Source organism: Dendropsophus ebraccatus, chromosome 3 (genome assembly GCF_027789765.1).
Source record: "Dendropsophus ebraccatus isolate aDenEbr1 chromosome 3, aDenEbr1.pat, whole genome shotgun sequence".
NCBI classification, from domain to species: Eukaryota; Metazoa; Chordata; class Amphibia; order Anura; family Hylidae; genus Dendropsophus; species Dendropsophus ebraccatus.
In genome coordinates, this window is record NC_091456.1 from 154,087,241 (window position 1) to 154,112,295 (window position 25,055).

A 25,055-nucleotide genomic window follows, 5' to 3' on the forward strand; every position below is an offset into this window, starting at 1 on the left:
AAACCTCTTTGCCTCTTTGTACCAGAGAATAAAAACATTTTCTATGCTATAGAAGCACAGACAAATATTTTTAAGGTACAATGTGTCTTCTTGACCTAACAGCATCAAACAGTGTCAGCAGATTCCTTTAAAGGAAAAGTCTCCTGAAACTAACAAATGACAGGCAGGCAGGGGGGTGCGGGAAGATGATAAAGAAACTATACTCACCAGACCCCGTGCCCCTGCACCACTCTCTCGCACAGCCGCTGGAAGTCATTTTCAATCTATTCTGACTGGGTTCTGTGTATGTCATGGCCCTAGCTCCTTTAATTGCAATGTCACATACTCAGCTGATGGACAGCCTGGTTAGCTAGTCAATCACTGCAGCGGTGTCCATCCCCAGTCAGTGATTGGCTGAGCGGCCTTGAGATGTCATGTCTCAAGCCACAGCTCAGACCAGGAAGCGGCCGCGGGACAGAAGAACAGGGCGGCGCAATCTGGGACCCAGCGCCGAAACCGGGGAGGGAAGTGAACGGCAGCCTCTATATTCACCCCCTCCCCGGAAATACAGGGAAAATACACATACCCCGGAGTACCTCCTTAAGTGCCACTTTATGCTTTTTGCATAGAGTGACTGACAAGTTACTAGCAGTGAGCAAGCATCGCTGGTCACAAACACAGCTCTGTGCAGTTACTATAGTAATGTAAAAGGTTTGGTGCTTGTTATATATATCTGTAAGTAGAGTGGGCCCCAAGAATTAAATTCCTAGGTGGGTCAAAGGTACCCCAGTCTGACACTGGCTGGGCCGGTGCTCCCCCTAAAAAAATTATTTTAAATCAACTGGTGCCAGAAAATTATATAGATTTGTAATTTTTTTCTATTTAAAACCCGTCCCGTACTTATCAGCTGCTGTATGTCCTGCAGGCAGTGGTATATTCTTTCCAGTCCGATACAGTGCTCTATGTTGCCACCTCTGTCCATGTCAGGAACTTACTCTGGAAAGTTCCTGACATGGACAGAGGTGGCAGCAGAGATCACTGTGATTTCCTATGAAAGCCTGGGAAATGTAGTTTTACATGCCACCCATACTGCTTGTCTTTACTCTCCAGTTAGGGATCCCCTCCTTCCCTATTCATCTCAACAGCTTTATTAACCCTTTGAGGACCAGGCCCAAAATGTCCCAGTGGACCGCGCAAATTTTGATCTTAGTTTTCGTTTTTCCCTCCTCCCTTTCTAAGAGCTCTCGCACTTTCAGTTTTCTATCTACAGGGCCATGTAAGTGCTTGTTTTATTACAGGAATAGTTGTACTGTGTAATGGCGTCTTTCATTTTACCATAAAATATATGATGGAATTCCAAATATACTGTATTATTTATGAAGATATAAATAGGTGAAATTGTAAAAAGAATGCAATATGGTAACTTTTGGGGGGTTCCTGTGTCTACGTAATGCACTATATGGTAAAAGCGACATGATACTATTACTCTATAGGTCAGCCCGAACACAACCATATGCAGGTTACACAGATTCTCTAATGTTATATATATTTTTTTTTATGAAATCCTTTTTTTTTGGCAATTAGTTATTAATAAAATGCGCCTATTGTGGCTCTTATAACGGTTTTATTTTTTCACCTACGGGGCTGTATGAGGTGTCATTTTTTCCCCCCATGATCTCTAGTTTTTATTAGTACCATATTTTTGAAGATCGGACGTTTTTATTACTTTTTATTAATTTTATTTTAATATATAATGTAATATCAAATCAGTAATCCGCGCACTTTTTTCCCTCTTTTCGTGTACGCTGTTTGCCGTTCCCAATGACGCTTGTTATATTTTAATAGATAGGACAATTACGCACGCTACGGTATATTATATATATATGTTTATTTATTTATTTTTATATGTTTTATTTATGGGAAAGGGGGGGGTGATTTAAACTTTGGGGCTTTGGGGTAGTATATTGGTGTTTTTATCTTTTTATTTACACACATTCGAAGTCCTTTTGGGGGACTTTTATATACATTTGTTTGATTATTCACACTGATCACTGCTATGCCATAGGCATAGCATTGATCAGTGTGATAGGCGATCTGCTCATTGAGCCTGCCTGTGCAGGCTCAGTGAGCAGATCGCCGATCGGACCGCACGGATGAAGGTGAGAGACCTCCGGCGGTCCGATACAGCGATCGGGATCCCCGCAGTCACACTGTGGGGGTCCCAATCGGTAAGTGACAGGGGACTCCCCCTGTCTCTTACACTTAAACGCCGTGGCTGCGACGCGATTGCAGCATTTAAGGATTAATGACATGCTGCAGTGCGATCGCTGCAGCCTGTCATTAGCTCACTGCAGCCGGCTTCCACCTCCTATGAAGCGCGCTCCACTACGTAGCGCGCTTCATTGCAGGAGAAACAACCAGGACGTACAGTTACATCCAGGGTCGTCTGGAGACAGACTTCCATGGCGTAACTATATGTCCAGGGTCGTTTAGGGTTTAATTATACTCTATTTAGTGTTTTTAGTGCGGCCTAACCATAAGCTGTTTGCTTGGTCACAAGTGTGTTTAGTGACATCTGCAGTAAAGCTCATCGCCAGTAATTAATGGGTTAATGCTTCACATGTGTTTACCTGAAGCTATCATGTAACCGTGCACTGTGATGACAAGCGCTTATGTCATAAAGAAGGTTCCATAAAGCAATGCACCGCGCCCTGATCAGTGCCATCTTGGATGCGCCAGAGGACCTTGAGCTTGATTACTTTACTGCCCCCTACCCTTGATGAAATTTGGAGGTTCTAGCAGGGGAAAAGGGGTGGTCTGCTTTAGACTACCCCTTCATCGAGTTGCCACCTTCTTGAGAAGTGGACCTGGATCTGTGAGGAAGAAGAGCTATAGCCGCCTAGCCATCAATAAGGTGACATTGCAGCCAGATTTCTCTCACATCCAGATTATATTTATAGTATGGTATTACCCTCTAAGCCCAGGGGAGGGGCAGCTCTCCAGCCATGGCTCCCTCGAGGTTTCTACCACAGGGGTTTTTTCCTCACCTGAGTGCTGGATGGTGACTCTTTGTGAGTCTGGGGTCTGCCATTTTCGGTGCCATGGAATTTTAAATAAAATTTGGACCCATTGACACCTGTTTTTATTGTGTTGTGTCTTTATTTTGCGTTCTTTGGTGTAATTTATTATGCTTGGGAGTTGGGGATCCATCACATATTGCAGAGTCATAAAGCTACACACCTGCCTGCTACACAGATCTATCACCTGCACAATGAGGGCGAGATGAATGGAGCAGTGGATAGTAGAACTCTTGAAGAAAAAACATGCATCGCAAGGTTTATACCTACATCTGCAAGGTTTGTCAAAAGTTTTTTTCAAATGACAGGGTCACACCAATCATAGCAACATGGACACCACCATAAATATACATTCTATATACACAACCCGGTGGCTCTTGTGTGCGTAGGCATTATCAGGGACAAGGCAAAGTATTGCACCCCCACACACATACATCCAGGTGTGGCCTAGGTACCTGCCCCTCCTCCCTAAAATCCACAGGATAGGGGATATCAAGCTGATTGCTAGGGGTACCAGTGGTCACGAAATTGTGGGGAACATGTTCCCCTCAAATAAACAGTGGGGACGGTGCTCCAATAATTCTCTATGGGTCTTGTCATCCCTTATCCTGTAAATACCTTTGGGAGGGGAGTATGTTGTCATGTACTATATGGTCGGACTCAGACTAGGCATTTTTCAGAAATATGGTATTTTTGTGGGTCAAAAACGCTGTGACCAGATGTTAGCTTATAGTCAGTGGAGAATGGGGAAAAGCATTACCCATGGGACATTTTTCTGTTATGTTTTTTTTTTTTTTGTGAAATCGTAGCAGGATATGTGTTTGGTGTTTTATAAATCAAGCAGGGACATCGACCCGGACCAGGCAGATAAAAGAGGACTTCTTTAGAAGATGAAAGCGGAACCAGCCAAAAATGTAAAATAAAAACGCATGTATGCCGCTGAATGTGATTAGGACACAAACATGCGCGGCATGAAAATGTATATAATGTCCTACAATAGGCCATTCCAGTGCTCCAAACATTTCCCCTCGTGGAACGTGCCTGACTTCCCACCACGTGACAATAGTGGGCTCTTATCTCGGTTGAGGAGTAGGGGGATTAAGGTCCGGGGAGATTTACTTCACCCATATGAACATCGTTGGCTCACACTATCAGAAATAGGGGACTCTTTTCAGATACCATCCACTGACTTCCTCTCTTATTATCAAATCAAATCCTACTTTACCTCCAGATTACGTGACATGGCATCGGAATCATCTCCGAATGATTTTGATGCCCTGCTATTAAACCCCCCAGGTAATTCTATTTCCATTCTATATAAGAAATTACTCCCACAGCTGTTGCCATCTTCTTGCTTACCCCCAGGTAAATATTGGAGCACAGTGCTGAACATACCCGATGTGACAAAACATATTCAGACAGGTCTGGCTGCCTTCCGTAAGCGTATTATTAATGAGAAATGGAGGGAAACGCAACTTAAACTTATACACAATGCAATTTATGCATTTACGTTTCCTCCATCCACACTGCTTCCGGAGCGCAAACCAGCCTGCCCAAAATGTGGTACCCCCAAAACTAATTTGTTCCATGGTATTTGGAACTGTCCCCGTCTGGAGGCGTACTGGAGGGAGGTGTGAAACCTAATTCACAGGGTCACTTCTTTTGCTGCCATGTTAACCCCAATGGAAGCGTTGTTCCATATAAGCTTGAACCTTGAGGACTCAGGAGAGCCCTACTCCTATCTCCCTGCCCTAGTACACTATATTATAATGGTGGCCAAGCTGAGCCTACTAAAGGAATGGATAAAACCTACCGTACCAAATCTCACCACGGTGATAGAGAGACTACAATATTTTTTTTATGTGAAACGCAGACTTGCCTTGAGAGAAAAAGACAAACTGACTGAACCGCTCTTCTGCAGATGTAGTGTACTTTTCCCAATCAGAGATCCAATTCACAATGCGACCCTTTACACAATCTACGTGGTACCTTACAGAAGATATGAAGGGATCTCTAGGTACTCTTAAATTCCAACGACCTAGAAGTGAACCCTGATCACTCCCTTAGTCTAACCCCATCTCTTCCCTCCCTGGGCTCCTACTGGCTACTTACATACTATACCGGTGGGGCAAGCCACTGCACATACATGGTGTAGCGTGGCAACACTACCCTCATGCTAACTATCTTGCTTTGGTTATCTGTGGCCTCTGCTAATGGGCCTCCTGGATACTCGCACATGGGACTGCCATTGTTAAGTTTGGGATTATTTTTTCTTATTTGTTTGTATATAGTTAATTTTTATTTTTACTTTCTCTTTAATGTGATCCTATAGTATTTGTTTGCTATAGGCTACTTGGCTGAGAGGTCCCAGCTGGGATGTGTTCTTATTACGTATCTAATTCTGACATGCTCGTGCGCCATGACACTAGGGTAATCATACACTATTCTGTATACCTTACTTTTGTTTCTGTTTTGCCCCTGGATGATGTCTCATTGGTATTTACTCAGCCTGTCTTCTAAGATGTATCTCTGTAAACTTTGAATAAAATATTATAAAAAAAAAAAGAAAATGTATTTAATAAAAAACAATTGCAAGCGCTATGGCCTTTTAAACATGAGGAATAAAAAAACTAAAGCACACAGCGCTACAAGGGCATGGGGTCAAGTAAGTATACTTTCGTTATTATGTTCCCAAGCACCCCTGCCTGCCTGAGATTTGTTACTTTCATGGGACTTCTTCTGTTCACAGAGTGACTGACAAGTTACTAGCAGTGGACTAGCATTGATAGTCATATACACAATGCCGTGCAAACTCGCTATAGTAAAGTGAAGGTTTGGCGCTGGTTATATCTGGTATATGAAGGGTGGGCCCCTGGAATTAAATTCCCTGGTGGGCCCAAGGTGCCCCAATCCGACACTGATAATATCCTGAAGTTTTTCATGTGGATTTTCTTTCTTTTTTTTACCAAACCCAAGAGTGGATTCAAAGCAGAGGAAAGGAATCAGTAGTTATTTTATAATTTTATAATATTTAATTATTTTAAATATTCAATATGGAGGAAGCTGGGGCTTTCCCTAACCCGGAACCTACCAGGAAGCCTGTAAAACATTTAGAATCTCCAGGAATATTAAGGAACCACATCAATGGTGCATGGCAGGTAATGACTGCGCCACTTATCCAGCAATGTAATGATCTGGACCAGGGAATTCCCCAGTGACAGTCCTGCTATAACACTGCACCAACCACAGCAGGAGACACTATGGGAACCAACTGTGGTTTTTAGTATAGGTGTTTATCTGTTAATGGCATTACGCTTTGGACTATTAATAAATTAGCATGGATTTTTTTTTTGTTGGCTGTGAGTATTTTTATGTTTGCAATATTTTAGATCAGGCAACTTTTTACTTTTGTAGAAACAGACTGTCTCCTCACTCCCCCTACCATGCTTGACCCTGCTTGTGGTTACAGCTGACTGTCAGTCAAGCAATTATAGTGATGAGAGGAGAGTAAGAAGGTATTCCAGCCTGCTGCACTAGGAGCTTTAAAACACCTCTCTGACACTGTGTGCAGGAGAATAAAAGCAGTATACTATATATGTAAGCACTATCTAAAGTGCATTTTACTTTCATTAAAATGTATGCTGTTTTTACATTCAAAAATATTTCGGCCTCTAGGGTCTCCATTCCCTTGACTTTGCTGTCCACTGCCCGTTGTTAAGCTGAGTCCATCTCTAGTAACAGAAAACAAAGACAGACCCCAGGAAGCGGGGGCGGGACTAGGATAACAGGTTCACTGCAGTGTACACAGAGAGAGCCTGCCTCTGCTATCAGCCATAGGATTGCTGCTCTGCTCTTTACTCCCTATGAGGCTTGTTAATAACTATAAAATCATATAATCACTATAAAATTATCAGACCAACAACAACATACGATACTTTATAAAGTGCGCCTCCACAAATCATTACGTATGATAATCTTTATTGCACATAAACAAGGACAAGGTTAAAAGCATAAAAGAAAAAGCTATAAAGAGCCACAACAATTCATACATGGGGATCTTCCTGATATTCAAGATCCCAATATATGACCACATTGCACCATAAGCAAATAAAAACAGTGAAATCATATACCAATATTATGACCAAAAAATAAAAATAAAAAATACCAAAATATATATTACCAATCAATTACTATAGAACAATCACTCATGAGTACAAAAGGATATAGAACACACAATTAAATAAGTAATGTCAATCTTGACATTGCTAATAAGATACCAATAAAGTCAGTATAAAATCTAAAACCTATAAAATCTCTAAGAGCGCTGCAAGTGGCTGCAAGATACAGAACACATACAGTGAGTGGGTATAGCTAGAATACGTATCAGGGGATTCAGGCACATGCGCATTGTGTCCATGAAGCCGCGGACAGTACACCTCGCTTCATTAGGCATGAGTAGTGAAGGGAGCCATGGCGTCACTGGCATGGTGTGCATGCACCAGGGGTCACTGCAGATGACTAGGAGGTCATCTCTAGTAATATAAATGATAAAAGCTGTCAGGTTACTGGAACAGGTGGCTTTCATATACAAGACACTAGACCCTTTGGTTTAGCATCCCAAAATTTAGTCACAGGATCCCTTTAAACTGTACCTGAAATTTTAAAACAAGGAGGAAGGATGATCAGCTGACCACACCTGCACGTATATCACCTGCTATGACTAAGGTCTGAATAGACCTAAAAATGTGCGATTGTCAGGATTTTATTGTTTGTTGTTTTTTTTTGCTATGCTACAATAAAGGAATTGGATTTGGACGACTGAGTGCTGGAACTATCCTTGCTGCCTGAAATTTTAAAACCTTTTGACATATAGTGAAAAGTCAATGGATTCAATGAAAGTGCCATAGACTTATAGGGGGAGATTTATCAAACATGGTGTAAAGTGAAACTGGCTCAGTCGCCCCTAGCAACCAATCAGTAGAGATGAGTGAACTTTTCAAAAGTTCGTTCCGACCGGACTTCCGGATTTTTTTAAAAAAGTTCGGTTCGACAGGATTTCGGATTTCTTCGGATTTCATAGTTTAACCCCTTAGCGACCCATGACGTATCTGATACGTCATGGCACCGCGGGGGGTGTTCAGAGCGGGGTCCCGCCGGGACCCCGCTCTGAACGGCGCTGATCCCGGCTGACACGTGCAGCCGGGCAGTGCCTCTGTTAGCCGGCGCGGGTCCCGTTGCCGCGCCGGCTAATTAAGCACTTCAATGCAGCTGTCAAACCTGACAGCTGCATTGAAGTGCTTTATGCACACTATCCCTGGTGTCTAGTGGCACGGATCTCCCCCCCCGCGATGCGATCGCGTGGGGGAGATCCGTTCTTCTGCCCGTGTCGGGCCTCAGCGTCGGAATGACGCTGATCCCGGCTCGGCAATAGATTGCTATGGCCTGCAGCAGGCCATAGTAATCTATGACCGATCTGATGGATCTTTGCTGTGTATATACACAGCATTGATCTCTATGAGAGATCAGTGCTATGTATATACAAGCCCCCCAGGGGGGCTTCTAGTCCATGTAAAAAAAAAAAGTAAAAAAGTGTTTTTATTAATAAAAATCCCCTCCCCTAATAAAAGTCCAAATCACCCCCCTTTTCCCATTTTATAAATATAAATTAATAAATAAATAAACATATTTAGTATCGCCGCGCGCGTAATCGCCCGAACTATTAATTAATCACATTCCTGATCTCGCACGGTAAACGGCGTCAGCGCAAAAAAATTCCAAAGTGCAAAATTGCGCATTTTTGGTCGCATCAAATCCAGAAAAAATGTAATAAAAAACGATCAAAAAGTCGTATATGCGCAATCAAGGTACCGATAGAAAGAACACATCATGGCGCAAAAACTGACACCTGACACAGCCCCATAGACCAAAGGATAAAAGCGCTATAAGCCTGGGAATGGAGCGATTTTAAGGAACGTATATTTGTTAACAATGGTTTGAATTTTTTACAGGCCATCCGATACAATATAAGTTATACATGTTATATATCATAGTAATCGTAACGACTTGAGGAACATGCATAACAAGTCAGTTTTACCATAGGACGGACGGCGTAAATGCAAAACTCCCCGAAATCAAAACAAATTCGTTTTTTTTTTCAATTTGACAGCGCAAATGATTTTTTTCGGTTTCGCAGCATATGTTATGGAAAATAATGCCGGTCATTGCAAAGTACAATTGGTTTTGCAAAAAATAAGCGCTCATATATGTCTCTAGGTGAAAAAATGCAAGCGCTATGGACTTTTAAACTTAAAATGGAATAAGCAAAAGCGCAAAAACGAAAATAGGCTTTGACCTTAAGGGGTTAAAGCATCTATATGATACGGGGGTAGTGTATTTGGTTGGAATTATAGCTTTAAATGTCAGTAACATCGTTATCTTTTCAATATCTCAAAGTCATATTTTTTTTTTAGACTTCAATATTCACCATTACTGGGTCTATGCAGGAAACTCACCATTACAGGGTCTATGCAGGAAATTCACCATTACAGGGTCTATGCAGGAAATTCACCATTACTGGGTCTATGCAGGAAAAAGGTCACAAATGCAGTGAAGGAGCAGCAGTAGTCATTGGAGGCCAATGGAGGTCCAGCAATAGTCATTAGAGGCCAGTACAGGAGCAGCAGTAGTCAACATGGAGGCCGCTCCTCTTAAAGCTATACCGACATCACACAGGGGGTGGGCTAGTGCAAAATCCCTGCTGGTTGGAAGTGTCCCAGGCATCATGGGAAAGCGCTTTTCCTGCCCGGAACACTTCCTGCTTTCTAAAATGGCGGCTGCCATTTTAGAAGGCAAAAAAAAATAATTTGGAGCGGACTTCCAAAAATCCGAATCCGACCAGACTCGGACTTTTGAGAAAATCCGACCCGGATCCCATACCGGCCGAACCGGTTTGCTCATCTCTACCAATCAGGTTCCACCTTTTATTCCTCACAGACTCTTTGGAAAATGAAAGGTGGAATCTGAGCCAGTTTCACTTTACACCATGTTTGATAAATCTCCCCGATAGAATCTGCTTGCTTGGCCTTCCAAGGAGTGTTGCACAGAAGCAACAGAGGACACTGCTCAGATATGCATTTCTGCCTTTCCTTTAAAGGGATACTCCAGAGAAAAGCACTTGTTTTCAAATCAACTGGTGTCAGAAAGTTATACAGATTTGGGAATTGCTTCCAGTACTTATCAGCTGCTGTATGTTCTGCAGGAAATGGTGTATTCTTTCCAGTCTGAAACAGTGCTCTCTGCTGCCTCTTCTGTCCATTACAGGAAACAGAAGTGATTTTCTATGGGCATTTGCTACTTCTCTTAACAGTTCCTGACAGGGACTAAGGTGGCAGCAAAAAGTGTCAGACAGGAAAAATAATCATTACTTCCTGTAGGGCATACAGCAGTTGATAAGTACTGAAGATTTTGAAATAGACTTAATTTACAAATCTGTATAACGTAGGCATTTAACTGGTGTATGACACCAGTTAAAAACATTTCTTTTCTCTGAACTACCCCATTTAGATATCAGTAGGTGTCTGAGCACCTGCACTGATCAAACCTTCTGACATGTAAAAACCATAGGTAACTTGAATGATAACATAATGCTAACCTTTCATAATCATAACCTCTGCCAAAGATTGTCTCCTTTAATTTATTTGGTGTCACTCCCTGTGTACAAATACTGTCTCTGGTGAGACTAGTATCAGTTTTGATCCTTAAATAGCATTACATGTGATGTACAATTATTTCTATGCATGTTGCATCTTGTTTTAAGCAGGTTTTAAACTTCATCCAAAATCCATAGTTTTGTTATTTTCAGTTTGTCCTTAGTTTACATGTTCGCCCTTTCAAAGTGCAGCCTCAAGTGACAAGTCATGTGAGGGGGAGGTTTTTTTAAAGTCAGGTGTCCAGACTAACAGGAAAATCTCACTTTTCTGTCTGCTTTTGCCCAAGGTAACTCACTTTGCACGCTCACCTCAAAGTAGTCAATCAGCACTTCCCTATACACAGCACTTCCACTAGTAAGTCAGCATATTCTATATGTTTCAAGGCCTTGGTTTATGTTCACACTTAGGAATAGGCAAGAAATTAATGAGGAAAGTTTTCTGCTAGAAATTTCCTCTTCTTCAGCTCTGAAGTGAAATAAGTGCGGAATTCGAGCGGAATTTGAGCGGAAAGCAGAAATTCAAAGCCCCAATACCTTTATGGGATTTTTCTAGCGGAATCCACCCAAAGAATTGAAATGTCAATACTTTGGACAGAAATTGGATCCGCGGAGGAACATTCCGCACATAGGTTTCACTGTGCAAACAACAGAGCGGAAATCTCATTGAAAACAATGGGACATTGCTCTCTTCATATTTTGGGGCGGAATTTCAAGCGGAATATACTTAAAATGAAGTGCGGATTCCCCTTGAAATTCCTTGCCTATTCCTCAGTGTTAATATACCCTTATTTAAAGGGGTTGTCCAGCGAAAATCTTTTTCTTTCAAATCAACTGATATCAGAAAGTTATATAGATTTGTAATTTACTTATATTAAAAAGTCTTCCCATACTTTTCAGCTGCTATATGTCATGCAGGAAGTGTTGTTTTATTTTCAGTTTGACACAGTGCTCGCTGCTGACATCTCTGGCCGAGACAGGAACTCTGTCTTGGTTTTCTATGAATCCCCTTAGAAAACCTCTTCTGCTCTGGACAGTTCCTGTCTCAGCCAGAGATGTCAGCAGAGAGCACTGTGTCAGACTGAAAATAAAACATTTCCTGCATGACATCTAGTAGCTAATAAGTATGGGAAGACTGGAGATTTTTCAATAGAAGTAAATTACAAATCTATAGAACTTTCTGATACCAGTTGATTTGAAAGAAAAAGATTTTCGCTGGATGATCCCTTTAAAAAGTACTCCTTCAGCAATCAGCTTGACATGATCTAACATATTGCAGTAAATTTCAGCCTTGTCTATATGGCTATGAAAGCACATCCTTTTTTTCTTCTTCTTCTCCTTTTTTTTTTTTTAAAGAGCTATCATTGCTAATATTTTCAGCTTTTTTAGCTACAACAAAATCCATTGGAATTTCCACATTGAGTATGCAAGAGTATGATTGACAGGCACTTTCCACTGCCCCAACCTATCACATGCGCATTCTAGAAAATTCCTACCAATGGTACATTTAGTTACCTCACCTATTTTCCACCAATGAGAGAAAATACCCAATCTCTCTTATAAAACTTTGTTAGTTCCTGCGAGAGTACCTTAGTGTGTAGCTTAGTAGCTGTAGTAGTGAGGTATGAATTATACAAGTTTTTCCTTCCCAAGTTACTTCCTGCAGGACTATGGCCTAATAGAATCATAAGTCAGGGCAACTAACATTAAAGGGGTCCACAACCTGTTTACATCTTAGGTGACCACGTTCTACAAAGTCTGTTCTCAAGAATTTCTTCAGCTGATTAGAAATATCCACAGTGGTTGGAAAAGTGGCAACTAAAGCCAATTCACCCCACTGATATTTGCTTTATCGCTTGGGTAATCTCAGGGGTTAGCTCAGCCCGGTTATTCAAACCCGGGGTCCATATTCCTGGATCTGGAACTCTGTTCTGGCAAGAGATGGTTCTCCAAAACATCAGTACGGGTTTCTTCTATCAAGCATGAAGTCTTGAGGTCACCCTGACAGAGTTCTGCACTACCTAAACAGGTCCCCCCTGGTAGCCGCCTATCTCCTGTACCAGTGTTCTACCTAAAACTACAAGTATACAAGTATAACCTATTTAAAACCATCTTCAGTATTACAAGGGATTGGCAATCATACTTAGACAAAGCGCAAACCACTTTGCTCCTCAAACTGTCAGTTATCCTGGACTCAAGTGGTTACTCAAGTGCACCTATACACCACAGGAAGCTACAGGGACAACCTGCTATCTTTAAAGGGGTTATCCAGCGCTACAAAAACATGGCCACTTTTCCCCCTACTGTTGTCTCCAGTTCAGGTGCGGTTTGCAATTAAGCTCCATTTACTTCAATGGAACTGAGTTTCAAAACCCCACCCAAACTGGAGACAACAGTGGGGAAAAGTGGCCATGTTTTTGTAGCGCTGGATAACCCCTTTAATGGGTACGTGTTTGAGACCCAAGGAGGGCTATACCACTCAGGCCCCATGACAAGTGCAGTACTGCAACTAGCCTTAGCTAATACCACCTGGCACCCCTGGGTTACCACGTTAGCTTTAGATATAGGAGGAGGCTGCATACCCCTACTATGGGTCTCTTTAGCCATGTCATAGCTGAAGGCACATTCACCTTACATTTGTTCATTTCTTGTACTGTGCTTTTAACAGTTTTAACAAAAAATGTAAAACCTCTTCCACATCCAAGACACACTGCAAAAAATGCACGAGGGCAGCCGCTAAAGCAAAACCTGAAGAATTTTCTTATGATGAGATACATAGAAAATACTAGATGTCACCTCCACTTCTCATTAGCTATTAACCTCAATGGGAAAGCACCTTCCTGGGGTTTTAAAAATACCATATTGCAGCTGTTTGGTAAGAAGCTTCCTCTTTGCGACCCTCACCTAAATGTCAGTAAATGATTGCTCATTCCCCATGTGTGAAATCACTGACTAGATAATAAAGTAAGGAAACAATTCAGGTTTTCACACTGTATTTATAGAATAATAATATTTCTTTAGCCACAGCTTGGTCAGATCCAAATGGGATACACAGAAAAGATGTAAAGGAGTACTCTGCCTCTAAAATCTCATCCACTTTTCTGCTATTGTACTATATTTGGAAACCCCTTCACATCAGCCATATGGTTATATATGTTCCAACTGCTGAAACCAGTGCAGTAGAAATGTATATAAGGACCAGGCCAATTTTTATTTTTGCATTTTCATTTTTTCCTCCTCGTCTTTTAAGATAGCGCTCGTAGTTTACAACCTACTTGGCTGTTTTGTGCCACAATCTCTAGTTTTTAGGAAAACCATATTCATGCAGAAGGGACGTATATCAATTTCTGATATATAATGTAACAAAAATCAGCAATTCTGGCGCATTTTTGCATTTTCCGTTTACACCGTTCACCAAACAAGAACAATATTGTTTTATTTTATTAGATCGGACAATATATAACAACAATATATAACATGTTTATTTATTAATATTTATGTGTTTTATATATAAAATAGGAGAAAGGGGGTTATTTAAACTTTTATTTGGGGGGGGGGGGCTATGTCTAATTTTTTTTAATTCTTTTTATTTTATTTTTTACACTTTTCCCCCAAGGGAAATATTACATGTGATCACTAGATTCCATACACTGGTCAATGCTATGCTATTGCATAGCATTGATCAGTGTTATCTGTTATTTGTTGTCAGACTCTAGAAGACGGCAGGGCTGACTACACGAAAGTAAGTAAGAGATCTCCGCCAGACAGGGGAAATGATCGGGACTGCAGGGGTCCAGATCACTGACAGTTAAATGCTGCGGCACTGAAGAGGTTAATGGCGGGCAGCCATGTGATCACGGCGGCTTGTCATTAACAGTGAGCTCCTGAACTTGCTTAATAAATTAATTTTAATAAATTAATTTTGCTTAATAAAATAAATTGCTTAATATGCCTTCTTGCATATCGGCATTTCATGGGTCCTTTAGTGACAGGCTTTTATGGCGTACCACTATGTCATGGTTCCTTAAGAGGTTAAAGGAGTTATCTAGCGCTACAAAAACATGACCAATTTTCCCCCACTCTTGTCTCCAGTTCAGGTGTGGTTTGCAATTAAGCTCCATTTACTTCAATAGAACTGAGTTTCAAATCAGCATCTGCACCAAATAAGGGTCTATTTACACAGAAAGATTATCTGACAGATTATCTACTAAAGATTTGAAGCCAAAGCCAGAAAAAGACTATAAACAGAGATCAGGTCATACAGGAAAGCCTGAGATTTCTCCTCTTTTCAGATCAATTCCTGACTTTGGCTTCAAATCTTTGGCAGATAATCTGTCAGATAATCTTTCTGTGTAAATGGATCCTTAGCCTATGAACCAAATAAGATATGGGACATGTTCTCCTTTTCTACTTAATAAATGGGACCTAAACCATGCCTCCTTATTATTTTTTATCACAACCGCCAAATTATTTTGGAGAAGGGAAAAAAAGTTAAACATTTTGTTACTGAAATGTTACAAATCAACAGTTGTTTTGTGGCTTTTTAGAGAATTTCCTCTAACCCTGTAATTGTGAGCATAACAAGAGCTGGCATAACAGGTCAGACAAAGGGGGAATAAAAAAAAAGTGTGTAAAACTGAAAATGCTAGAAAGCTCTGGTTGTTGTCGTCCATAAGGCAGGCAGGAGGCGGAAGGAATGGATAAAATCAGCACAAAGGGCAGAAGGCAAAGGAAGAGATAGGAGATAGATAGATAGATAGATAGATAGATAGATAGATAGATAGATAGATAGATACTAAGGAGATTTGTAGTTTTTTATTTGTTACCCCAATGGCGGTATAATACAATTAATAATTTAAAAGAACATTTTTTTACAGTCCTAAACAATGCCAGCAGTCAGGTTTCAATTTCCTGAATATCAGAGGAAACTATTGTAGTTATAGTTTCCTGCTCCTCTAGAAGGAAGATGTCATCTACCATGTAGTCTCCATTATAAAAATGGGTGGAGGACTGGAATGGCAGAATGTCAGAGTGACAGCTCTGGTATTCTTAATCCAGATAAACATGGCTTAGAAAGATAGGGGCACTGACATGTGGAAGAAAGAAGGGGGAAAAATATTTATTATATGAGGAAGTGAAACTAATGTACTAATAGCTAGACATAGCTGTTGTATAACATGTCAATAGTAGTGGAATCCGGGGGAATCAAACAGGACATGACTGTGGTTTAGTCAGTAGGGTCTGTGAGTTCATACCAATCGCCAACCAGTATAGAGAAAACCCTTAGCATTGTTGTGATGACTCAGGACAGCAGGACATAGGGCAGAATAAGCAGATGCGGACATGATGTGACTAAGGCCCACACGTCAACTGATCGCATCTTTTGAGCAGCTTAAAAATTTGGTTGAGGTTGAGGCACTCACCACTGCATTCACTTTGCAAAGAATAACCCCTCTTTATTCACATAAGTGCAGGTACATGGACACAGATGAATGAGCAGGCCAAGAGGAAGCGTGCAGGTGTGCATGCGAAACTGACTGTTGCCCAATCATTCGTCTGTGTCTATGTACCTGAACTTATGTAAATAAAGACTGGTTATTCTTCACAAAGAGAACGCAATGGTGAGTTCCTCAACTTCAAGTTACTTTGTGGCTATCGTACTTTATAGACGGTCAGTTTTGTGAGTGTTTGGTTTTGCCGGACTCTCTCTGCTGTTGCTGTCAAACGATACAGCTACAAAGGAGCGCCGATCTTACCGATAGGCGCTTGCTTACACACTTGTACAACCCCCATATATAAAAGGACCACGTAAAAAGAACCTGAAAGGACCTTACTTTCAGATCAGAGGTATCCCATCACTGCAATGTATATTATCATTGTTGCCATCATTATGCCCCAACACTTGTTGTACTTTGCACAAAATCAAAAATTTGCAACTTTTAACTGTAGGTGCCACTTCTTTTAAAAGTGAGCAGTGCTTAGTAGAAGGGGCCTCCTGTGGTCAAGTAGATTTACCATAAGTTATGTCTTTAAGAGATATTCTCACCATCTCAACAATGCTGAGCTGAATTTGGCAGTGGGTGAACCCCTTTAAGTCTATTGCTGCTATACACAGAAAAATTGACTACTCTGGTGCCAGCTTATCCCTCCCAGAGCTATAGGTTCGGTCTATTGAAATCCAACATGCCTGACCCTTCTCTCCACCAACATTATCTGTTGGGGGGAGAGTCAAGGGGCCACTTTGTCACCCTAAAGGCCCTATTACGTGGGCTGATCTGGAGGATCCCTGTACCACTCGCTGCTGGTGCTATTATATGTGCCGACAGTAAGCAGGTAAGAGCGGGGCGCAACAGAGAGCTGTGGTAGGGGCCCATGGGAGATAGCGGCAGTGTGCTGTCGTCACTCCTATTATGCGGGGCGACAGTCAGCAGACCATCATTATCGTTCTAATTTTTTTCAACATGTCAAAAAAATAGAGCCAATAATCGCTTGGTGTAATAGGGCCTTAAGGCAGCTGTCATATACAGCATTAAAAAAAAAACTAAAAACTAAAATGAAGAGTAGATTCAAAGGGAACATAAAATATAAAGGAACAATACATCTGGTTCCTGTTGGATCCACATCTGACACCACATCAAAAACTTTTCCAAAAACTGCCGTGTGTGACAGCAACTTTGGAAGACAAAAACAGATCAGATCTTTCAATACACCTCACAAGAGGAACAAGAGATTTAAAAAATTAAACATGGATATGTCATTAGAGGGGTTGTCAAGAATTATAAGATCTTAGATTCTTTATTGAATATCTGTCCATAGGTTGGCTTTTACACCGCAGCTCAGCTCTACCAAAGTGATGGAGTTGCAGCCTCTGATCTGGAGTGCTCCTGTTTTCGGAAGAAAGCAGCAATGGTTTTCTAATCTTAGGCATCCTCTATGAGAAACATTGGGTTATATAATCGTATGCAGAAAGGTAACCAACTGGCATTTATCTAAAATAAATTTGGCTTCTTAGGAGGTTATGTAGACGCAATATATTTTATACTGAGCTCCTGGTAAACAGTTTCAAACGGGATGCAGAAAACAGTGAACCTAGTAATAGCCGGTAGTAGAGCTCCTAAACTACAGTTTATTAGGACTGAGTGGGAAAGTCAAAATCCAAATAACTAGAGTATCAAATGGTATCAAAGCCTTACTTGATGGGGTTACACATAATAAGTCAAGGATTACAGTAAATGAGCAGAAAATAAGAGGGCGAAGAGGAACTGAAGGCAACCGATCCTACTTTTGTGCTAAGAACTCGATTGTTGAGCTGAACGATAAAGGCTTTGTTGCTTTTCTAAGAATGTACCAGTCCCCCATCTAATCTTACCAGCCGTACAGTACACACATAGAGCTCATTTTCCGCTAGGACTGTTTTGCAGGTAGTTTCTACTGCTACTTGTTACTATGGATTGAACTGTTGATAATGCACAAATGATCTTCAAGTTTGTGTTCACTGAAAGTAACAATGCCTTAAATTAAACAGCCCATGTAGCGTGACAATCCCAGATACACCCCGCTGAGCAAGGTAGCCACAGTTTAGATACAATGCAAAGTAAAAAATAAAAAAAATAAAAAAAAAAAGAGAAAAAGAATCTCTTCTTTTCTGGATGGTTTGTAAGCACATATGAAATATGTAAAAATCTAATACTTGACTTATATGCCAATTTATATTCAGCTTTAGAGAGTGGAAAGAGCTGGCTCAAGCTCGTCATTAATACAGACACCAGAATTTCATTACACTGGAGGGGGCTTAGGATCAGTTCTACTTAATTAAGCAACACTTTTAGATGCTGTCTAACAGAAGCAGTGCATGTAAACATTTCCTTTTTAAAGGGGTACTAAAAAAAAATTCTTTCAAATCAACTGATACAAGAAAGTGCCAGTGAGATTTGTAATTTACTTCTTTAAAAAAAAAATCTTGTCTTCCAGTACTATCAGCTGCCGTATGTCCAGCAGGAAATGGTGTATTTTTTTCCAGTCTGACACAGTGCTCTACGCTGCCATCTCTGTCCATGTCAGGAACTGTCCAGAGCAGTAGCAAATCGCCATAGAAAACCTCTCCTGCTCTCCAGACTGGAAAGAATACACCACTTCCTGTAAGACTTACAGCAGCTGATAAGAACTGGAAGACTTGAGATTTTTTTTAATAGAAGTAAATTGCAAATCTCTGGCACCAGTTGTTTTAAAAGAATTTTTTTTGTACACTACCCCTTTATATAAATTCCAACACAACGGCCAGATAACGTACAAACAATTTCCATACACCTTCATGCAAGAAGTCCAACTTCTAAAACACCACACAATCTTGAGAACAGGGTCCCAAGTCTCCCTTTGGAATGGAGCAAAGGTCAAGCAAGTCCACCAGTGCTCCATCTATTGTCTATGGAAGTTGCTGGAGAAAGCTAAAGGCCCTTTTACACAGGCCTAGAAACAGGAGATGATTTTTACTGTAAAACCGCTTTTACCTCTGTGAATATGTTTTACACCCAGCCTTTTTGTGGCAGTTTTTTATATATATATTTTTTTTGAGCCCAAACCAGAACTGGGTTCAAGGAGAACCAGAAATATAAAGTAAGAACTTACATCACTTCTTCCTATTGGATGCATGTCTGGCTTTGGATCAACATACTGCATCAAAAACTGCTTAGGCTAGGTTCACACTGCGTTTTCAGCATCCATTTAACGGATCAGGTTTTTTTAACAGTCAAAAAAGTAGTGTCAACAGTACTTTATTGTGCATCAGTGTGAACCTAGCCTTAGAAAAACATGGGGGGAGATCTATCAAACATGCAGTAAAGTGAAACTGGCTCAGTTGCCCCTAGAAACCAATCAGATTCCACTTTTCATTCCTCACAGACTCTTTGAAAAATGAAAGGTGGAATCTGATTGGTTACTAGGGGCCAGTTTCACTTTACACCATGTTTGATAAATCTCCCTCACTGTATATGAATCCATATAACTCCTGTCCTGATAGTGGGTTTAGATAGACAGAGAAGTATTAGTCTTCCCTATATATTCTTCTATCTCTTTTGTATCCAGTATTGTGCCTGGTGTAATAAAAATGCATCAAGAATTGCCACAAAAGCTTAATTTGTGGTTCCACTAAGGGCAGTGTTGGACTGGGGTACCTGGGGCCCACCAGAGGAAATATCCTGGATGCCCACCAATGAAGAATCAGTAAGAAAGTACATGTCAGTCAGTGTTAGTGCAGGTTCTAAAGCTGGGGGCCCAGCGGAGGATTCTCCAGTCCTCTGGTGGGCCAGTCCGACACTAAGTAAAGGGTCAAGGAGTGCTGTAACAGGATGCTTACTGCACTATTAAATGGTCAGGAACTACATCAGCAGCAAATCCATGTATAAATATTTATGAGGAGGCATACACAGTGAGTGGCCCTGAAGTCAAAAAAGCTCATTTACATATGAGGTTATTGCAGCATTTCTTGGGAATGGCACATCGGATTTCAGTAATAAAAGCATCCATATACTAAAGGTCCACATGTGTAATGTTGCTAATAGATTCCCTTTAAGACTCATTTACATTTGCATAGATAGGATCCATATTCTTTTTGCAATATGTCCTAGATATGGAGGTATTGTGTTCGGTGTAGCTATTCCCACATCCATATTTGTATATGGGTCACATAAATTTCCTTGCACATTCTGCATTTTATAATGCCTGGATGCTTATCACTATAACTGAGGTCAAATGGATGTATAATGTCCACTTATTTCTGCAATATTGGAGAAATAGGTAAAAAATGCAAAAAAAAATTTGCATATGGAATTAAGGCTGCGTGATCTCACAGGACAGATTTCAACTGTGTTCTTGACTTCTAAATGTGCAGCTCATACAAAGAGTAACCTACATTTAGATTAGATGGACAGAATTTTGTGTCAGTATATAGGTCTAAATGAAAAAGTGTTTATGTGTCTTTAAAGTCAAGGTCCACAATCTACATAAAACACGTCCGTCAGGTTTCAACATTGAGAAACCACCATCTGAATACTCAGTTTCTATGTTGAAAGCTCTATATGGAAATTAATGGGTTGGCTGGTATCACCACTAAGGCCTCAGGTAGTAGTTTTTTTTTTATAGGGAAAGAACTAGCCTACACTCCCATAGATATAAGGAGGCCAGTTCCCACTATATCCCACTATATCCCACACTATTATGAGTCTTACAGTGTACTGCCATGATTTTGCAGTGTTCTTTTTGAGCACTTAATTTTTTCAATGTGAACAGGATAGATCAGGGGTAGGGAACCTTGCCCCCCCCCCCACTGTCGCAAACCTACAACTCCCATCATGCCTGGACAGCCAAAGCTATAGCTGGGCTAGATTCACCTGTGAAAAATATACGGTCAATAATCACATAACAAAACTGCAATATAATGCACGCTGCTTTACCACCCAGCTTAGCTATGTGATTAGCTGTGAAGCACACTACTTCTGTGGCTATCTTCACACATTGTAATGAATCCGGGAAACTACAGCCGTAGTGGTCATTAAAAACAACGGCCATAGTTTTCTCAATTCATTCATTTCCATTCATTAAAAAAAACAAAAACGTTGTTGTGCACACTTTGTAGCGTTCTACAGAGCCGCAAACAACGGCCGTAGATAATTGACAGTTCACATAGTATGTGGCCGTCCTGATGGCTGTAGTGTGAATGGAAATCAATGGTTAATTGATTTTCAGTCACACCCATACTGCCAGCAGACTTCTATGGGTTTAAACTAATGTCCCTATGGTCAATAATGCAGTATCTGATGGAGGAACATGTTAAACAGTGCCCGTTGTTTGACACTCAAAACAACAGCTGTGTCAAACAGCCGTTGTGTGAACATGACATGTACATGCAGTCTGATCTACCATCATCATGGTATAGAGCAGGAAATGCTAAGCAGATTGGTGTATGCCTTTGTGAGAGAAAATTCACTATAATATAAGGGCCCGTTCACACTACGGAATCGGCGCTGAAATTCCGAATCCTGCCTGCTACCTGTTTGAATATCAATTCTTTGAGTGGAGAGGCACAGAGAGCAGAGGACCGCACAAGCCCTCCCATTAAAACAAATAGCAGGCAGGATTCGGCACCGGGTCCAGGCGCAGGGGTTTCTGCATGGAATTTTGGCAGCGATTCCATAGTCTGAACAGGGCCTAACTTGTCATTTACTGCTTGTTATCTCTGATCTTTCCATGCTTAGGAGTCCAGTGGGCGGCCCTATCACTGAATGTCAGAAATAGAAGGAGATGGTATTTACAGGAGAAGAATCTTTTCCCACAATTATATACATAGGTCCACCCAGCCGAGCATTTACATAATGACAGGCTCCTGGATGGATGCTGGATCAGCCACCGTTCTACTGACAGATTGCATTTAATATAATGCACCAGTTGTTTACCACTTATAAGTCAGGGATGCTTTTAAAAATAGCCCTAAAATGATTTGTGTTGGAAAAATAGTGATATCTTCATAAACATATCACCAAACAGGTACGATCATGTAGATAAATCCCCCGGGGCGCAGTTATAAGACTTGCACACTGGCTGAGGAGGCAATGTAGTGTGCAGGTCAGGCTATATAGAAATTCCTTGTCTGAGAACACAATGTATGTCAACATTCTTCAGGTGCTCCTCAAGCTGGACAACCCCAGGCATAGTTCTTCAGTTGAGAACTGCATTGTTCTCATAAGTACTAGTATATTTGGTATATATACAGTATGTATATATTTGTAAAAAAAAAAATCTACAAAATACACTTTCTTATAACAGTTCCTGTTCTTCTAGAAGTAAATAATTAAATAATACTTAGAATTGACATAATGTTGATATGTAGATGTAGTTATATACAGTAAATGTAAGAACTCATTTTGAAGAAGGAGTGTGATGCCGCACCTATGTTCTTTTTGATGTTGTTAAAGTTCCTTGCTCTGGTCCTCCATAGGTCCCGCCATGGCTTCCATTTATCTTTTTGCCCTTCCCCCACTTCACTTCTCCTCCCCCCGAACCACAACCATGAGTGGGAGCAGGAACATTGGCAGAATACATTGGCTCAGAAGAAGGGAGAAGATATGGGCATCAGGGGACTAGAAGGAGCTGCAGCAGGATCTGAGGGGGACTGGGGTAGGTAAGTATGACTTTTTTTTTACAGAAACCAAAGCATTAAATAACAGAATTTTAAAATCCTGGAATATCCCTATAACACATTTGGTGCATCTTTGCCAGCCCATGCTATAGCTAAATTTTTACTATACTTTTATGCTACTTGCCATAAATTATAGTAAATGTATCACTCCTCTCTGTTAAGTCCTGCCCACGTCTAAAAAAGTGGTGACTCTTGAGCATAATTACAGAAAATTCTTAGCTTTTTTTAAAGCAATTGCATCTTGATAAAAAAATATATGATTTTTGTATGCGGGTTTTCTAGTGTATAGTGCTTTATAAATAGAGATGAGCGAACTGGGTTGGGTTCCAGTCGATCCCGAACGTTCGGCATTTGATTAGCTGGGGCTGCTGAACTTGGATAAAGCTCTAAGGTTGTCTGGAAAACATGGATACAGCCAATGACTATATCCATGATTTCCACATAGCCTTAGGGCTTTATCCAACTTCAGCAGCCACCGCTAATCAAATGCCGAACGATCGGGTTCGGATCGACTCAAGCATGCTCCAGGTTCGCTCATCTCTATTTATACACGAATCCCACTGACAGCTAAGAGCCTAATTTTACACTTTTTCATATGACAACATTAAGGAAAGATAATCCTCCTTCCTGTCCTATTGAAGAATTTGTCTCCATCACCTATTAGTTTGGAGATCTAGAGAAGAATACCCGTGGATTCTCCATTTTTCTACAAGCAGTGTCATTCATTTTAGTAAGAAAGTTTCTTTACATAGAAATCTAAAGATCTAAGAACTTAAAAAACACTAAAGAATATCAAAGGCACGTCAGTGATTGGTGATGGGTTCCAAATCATACATCCCAAACTTTTATTTTGGTCCATAAGGTATAAGGATCCATGAGTTCCTTAGTGGCTAACCAATCAGAACATTTGTCTACTACATTGATTCGGCAGAGATCATGTTATGTATGAATGCAAATAGTGACAGTTTTGTATTGTGCACTATTATTTACTATCAATAACAGCATAGGTAAAGTAAATTGTAATGACAGAATGTTATACATTCACAAATATAGGTCAAGACGTCATGCATACGGTATATACAGCGTACAGGAAATAGTAGATTGTGCCTGTCTGTGACTCTTTACTATCATGTTTGCACAGAGCTCAGGACTAGTTGTAAGAGGAATGACATTACTATAGTGCTTACCTTGCATAACAGCCAGGAGGCTGTACATCACTAGGTAACCCTTAGGATTGTTACAGCACTGCATGAAGCTTGGTGTAAAATTGCCCCATCCCCATGGACCCTCTTTGAACTCTTCTTCATCTACATGATGGGCATGTGAGTCCTCCTTCACACCATCTTTAACCTTACTGATTTCTTTATCGATGGATTGTAAGCCCACCTCGCCAACAGAGGTAAATGCAGGGTTATCTATGCCTTCCTCCATGACATACAATTGAGAGTCCAGTCTGGGATGAGTGGATGAGAGCAGCTTCTTAAAGGATCCTTGGGAAGGCAGCAGAGCTCCTGAGAAGTTATCTGTGCATGGTGCACATGTCCTTCTGCAGCTTGGCAAGTGAAGCAAAACAAGATCATCTTGGTCAGACATGTGTTGAGTCATAAGGAAGGTGGAGACACCTCCTAATTTTTTTCCTTGGCTGTAGTTTGGGGTGAACTCACCTGCCAGGGAGAAAACACCCCTCCCACCCCTTAATCTCACCTGTATCCCTGTCTTCCCACCTGAGGGCAGGGATCACATGATCAGACAACGCCTACTGTACCTGTCCTCCACCTCCTCCCTTCTCTCCTCTTATTACAGAGCACATCCCCTGTATTCATAGACTGTATACTCACATGCTGCATCTTAGTGCAACACCCAGCTTCTGGCACACAAAGCAGAAGTTCTTCTGTCCTTCTCATTTAACACCCAATCAAATGATTATAATATTCCGCATTCCTAAGACTTCCACCTATTAATTATTTACTGATGTGTATGAGCTGTAAGCAAAGATTACCGCAGATTACTAGATCCGTCATGATAGTTAATTAGAAGTAGGAAGGTATAGATGTCGCTGTCTTTTCACATCAAGCAGCTTTCACTTGTGGATCCCTATAAGCTA

General features: G+C 40.9%; 1 protein-coding gene across 2 annotated transcripts in view; it reads right to left on the reverse strand.

Annotated features, from left to right (window-relative positions):
* Positions 1–24,643, reverse strand: part of LOC138786172 (solute carrier organic anion transporter family member 4C1-like) — a 50,426-nt gene extending 25,783 nt beyond the window's left edge. The window contains exon 1 of one of the 2 annotated variants that reach the window (XR_011362192.1): positions 24,139–24,643. Coding sequence is in view for 1 of the 2 variants with exons in the window: in XM_069962966.1 (XP_069819067.1) it covers positions 24,139–24,556 (418 nt within the window). In the remaining variant the exon portion in view is untranslated. The remainder of the gene's footprint in view (positions 1–24,138) is intronic. The other variant, XM_069962966.1, reaches the window with a different exon arrangement.
* Positions 24,644–25,055: the final 412 nt, after the last annotated feature.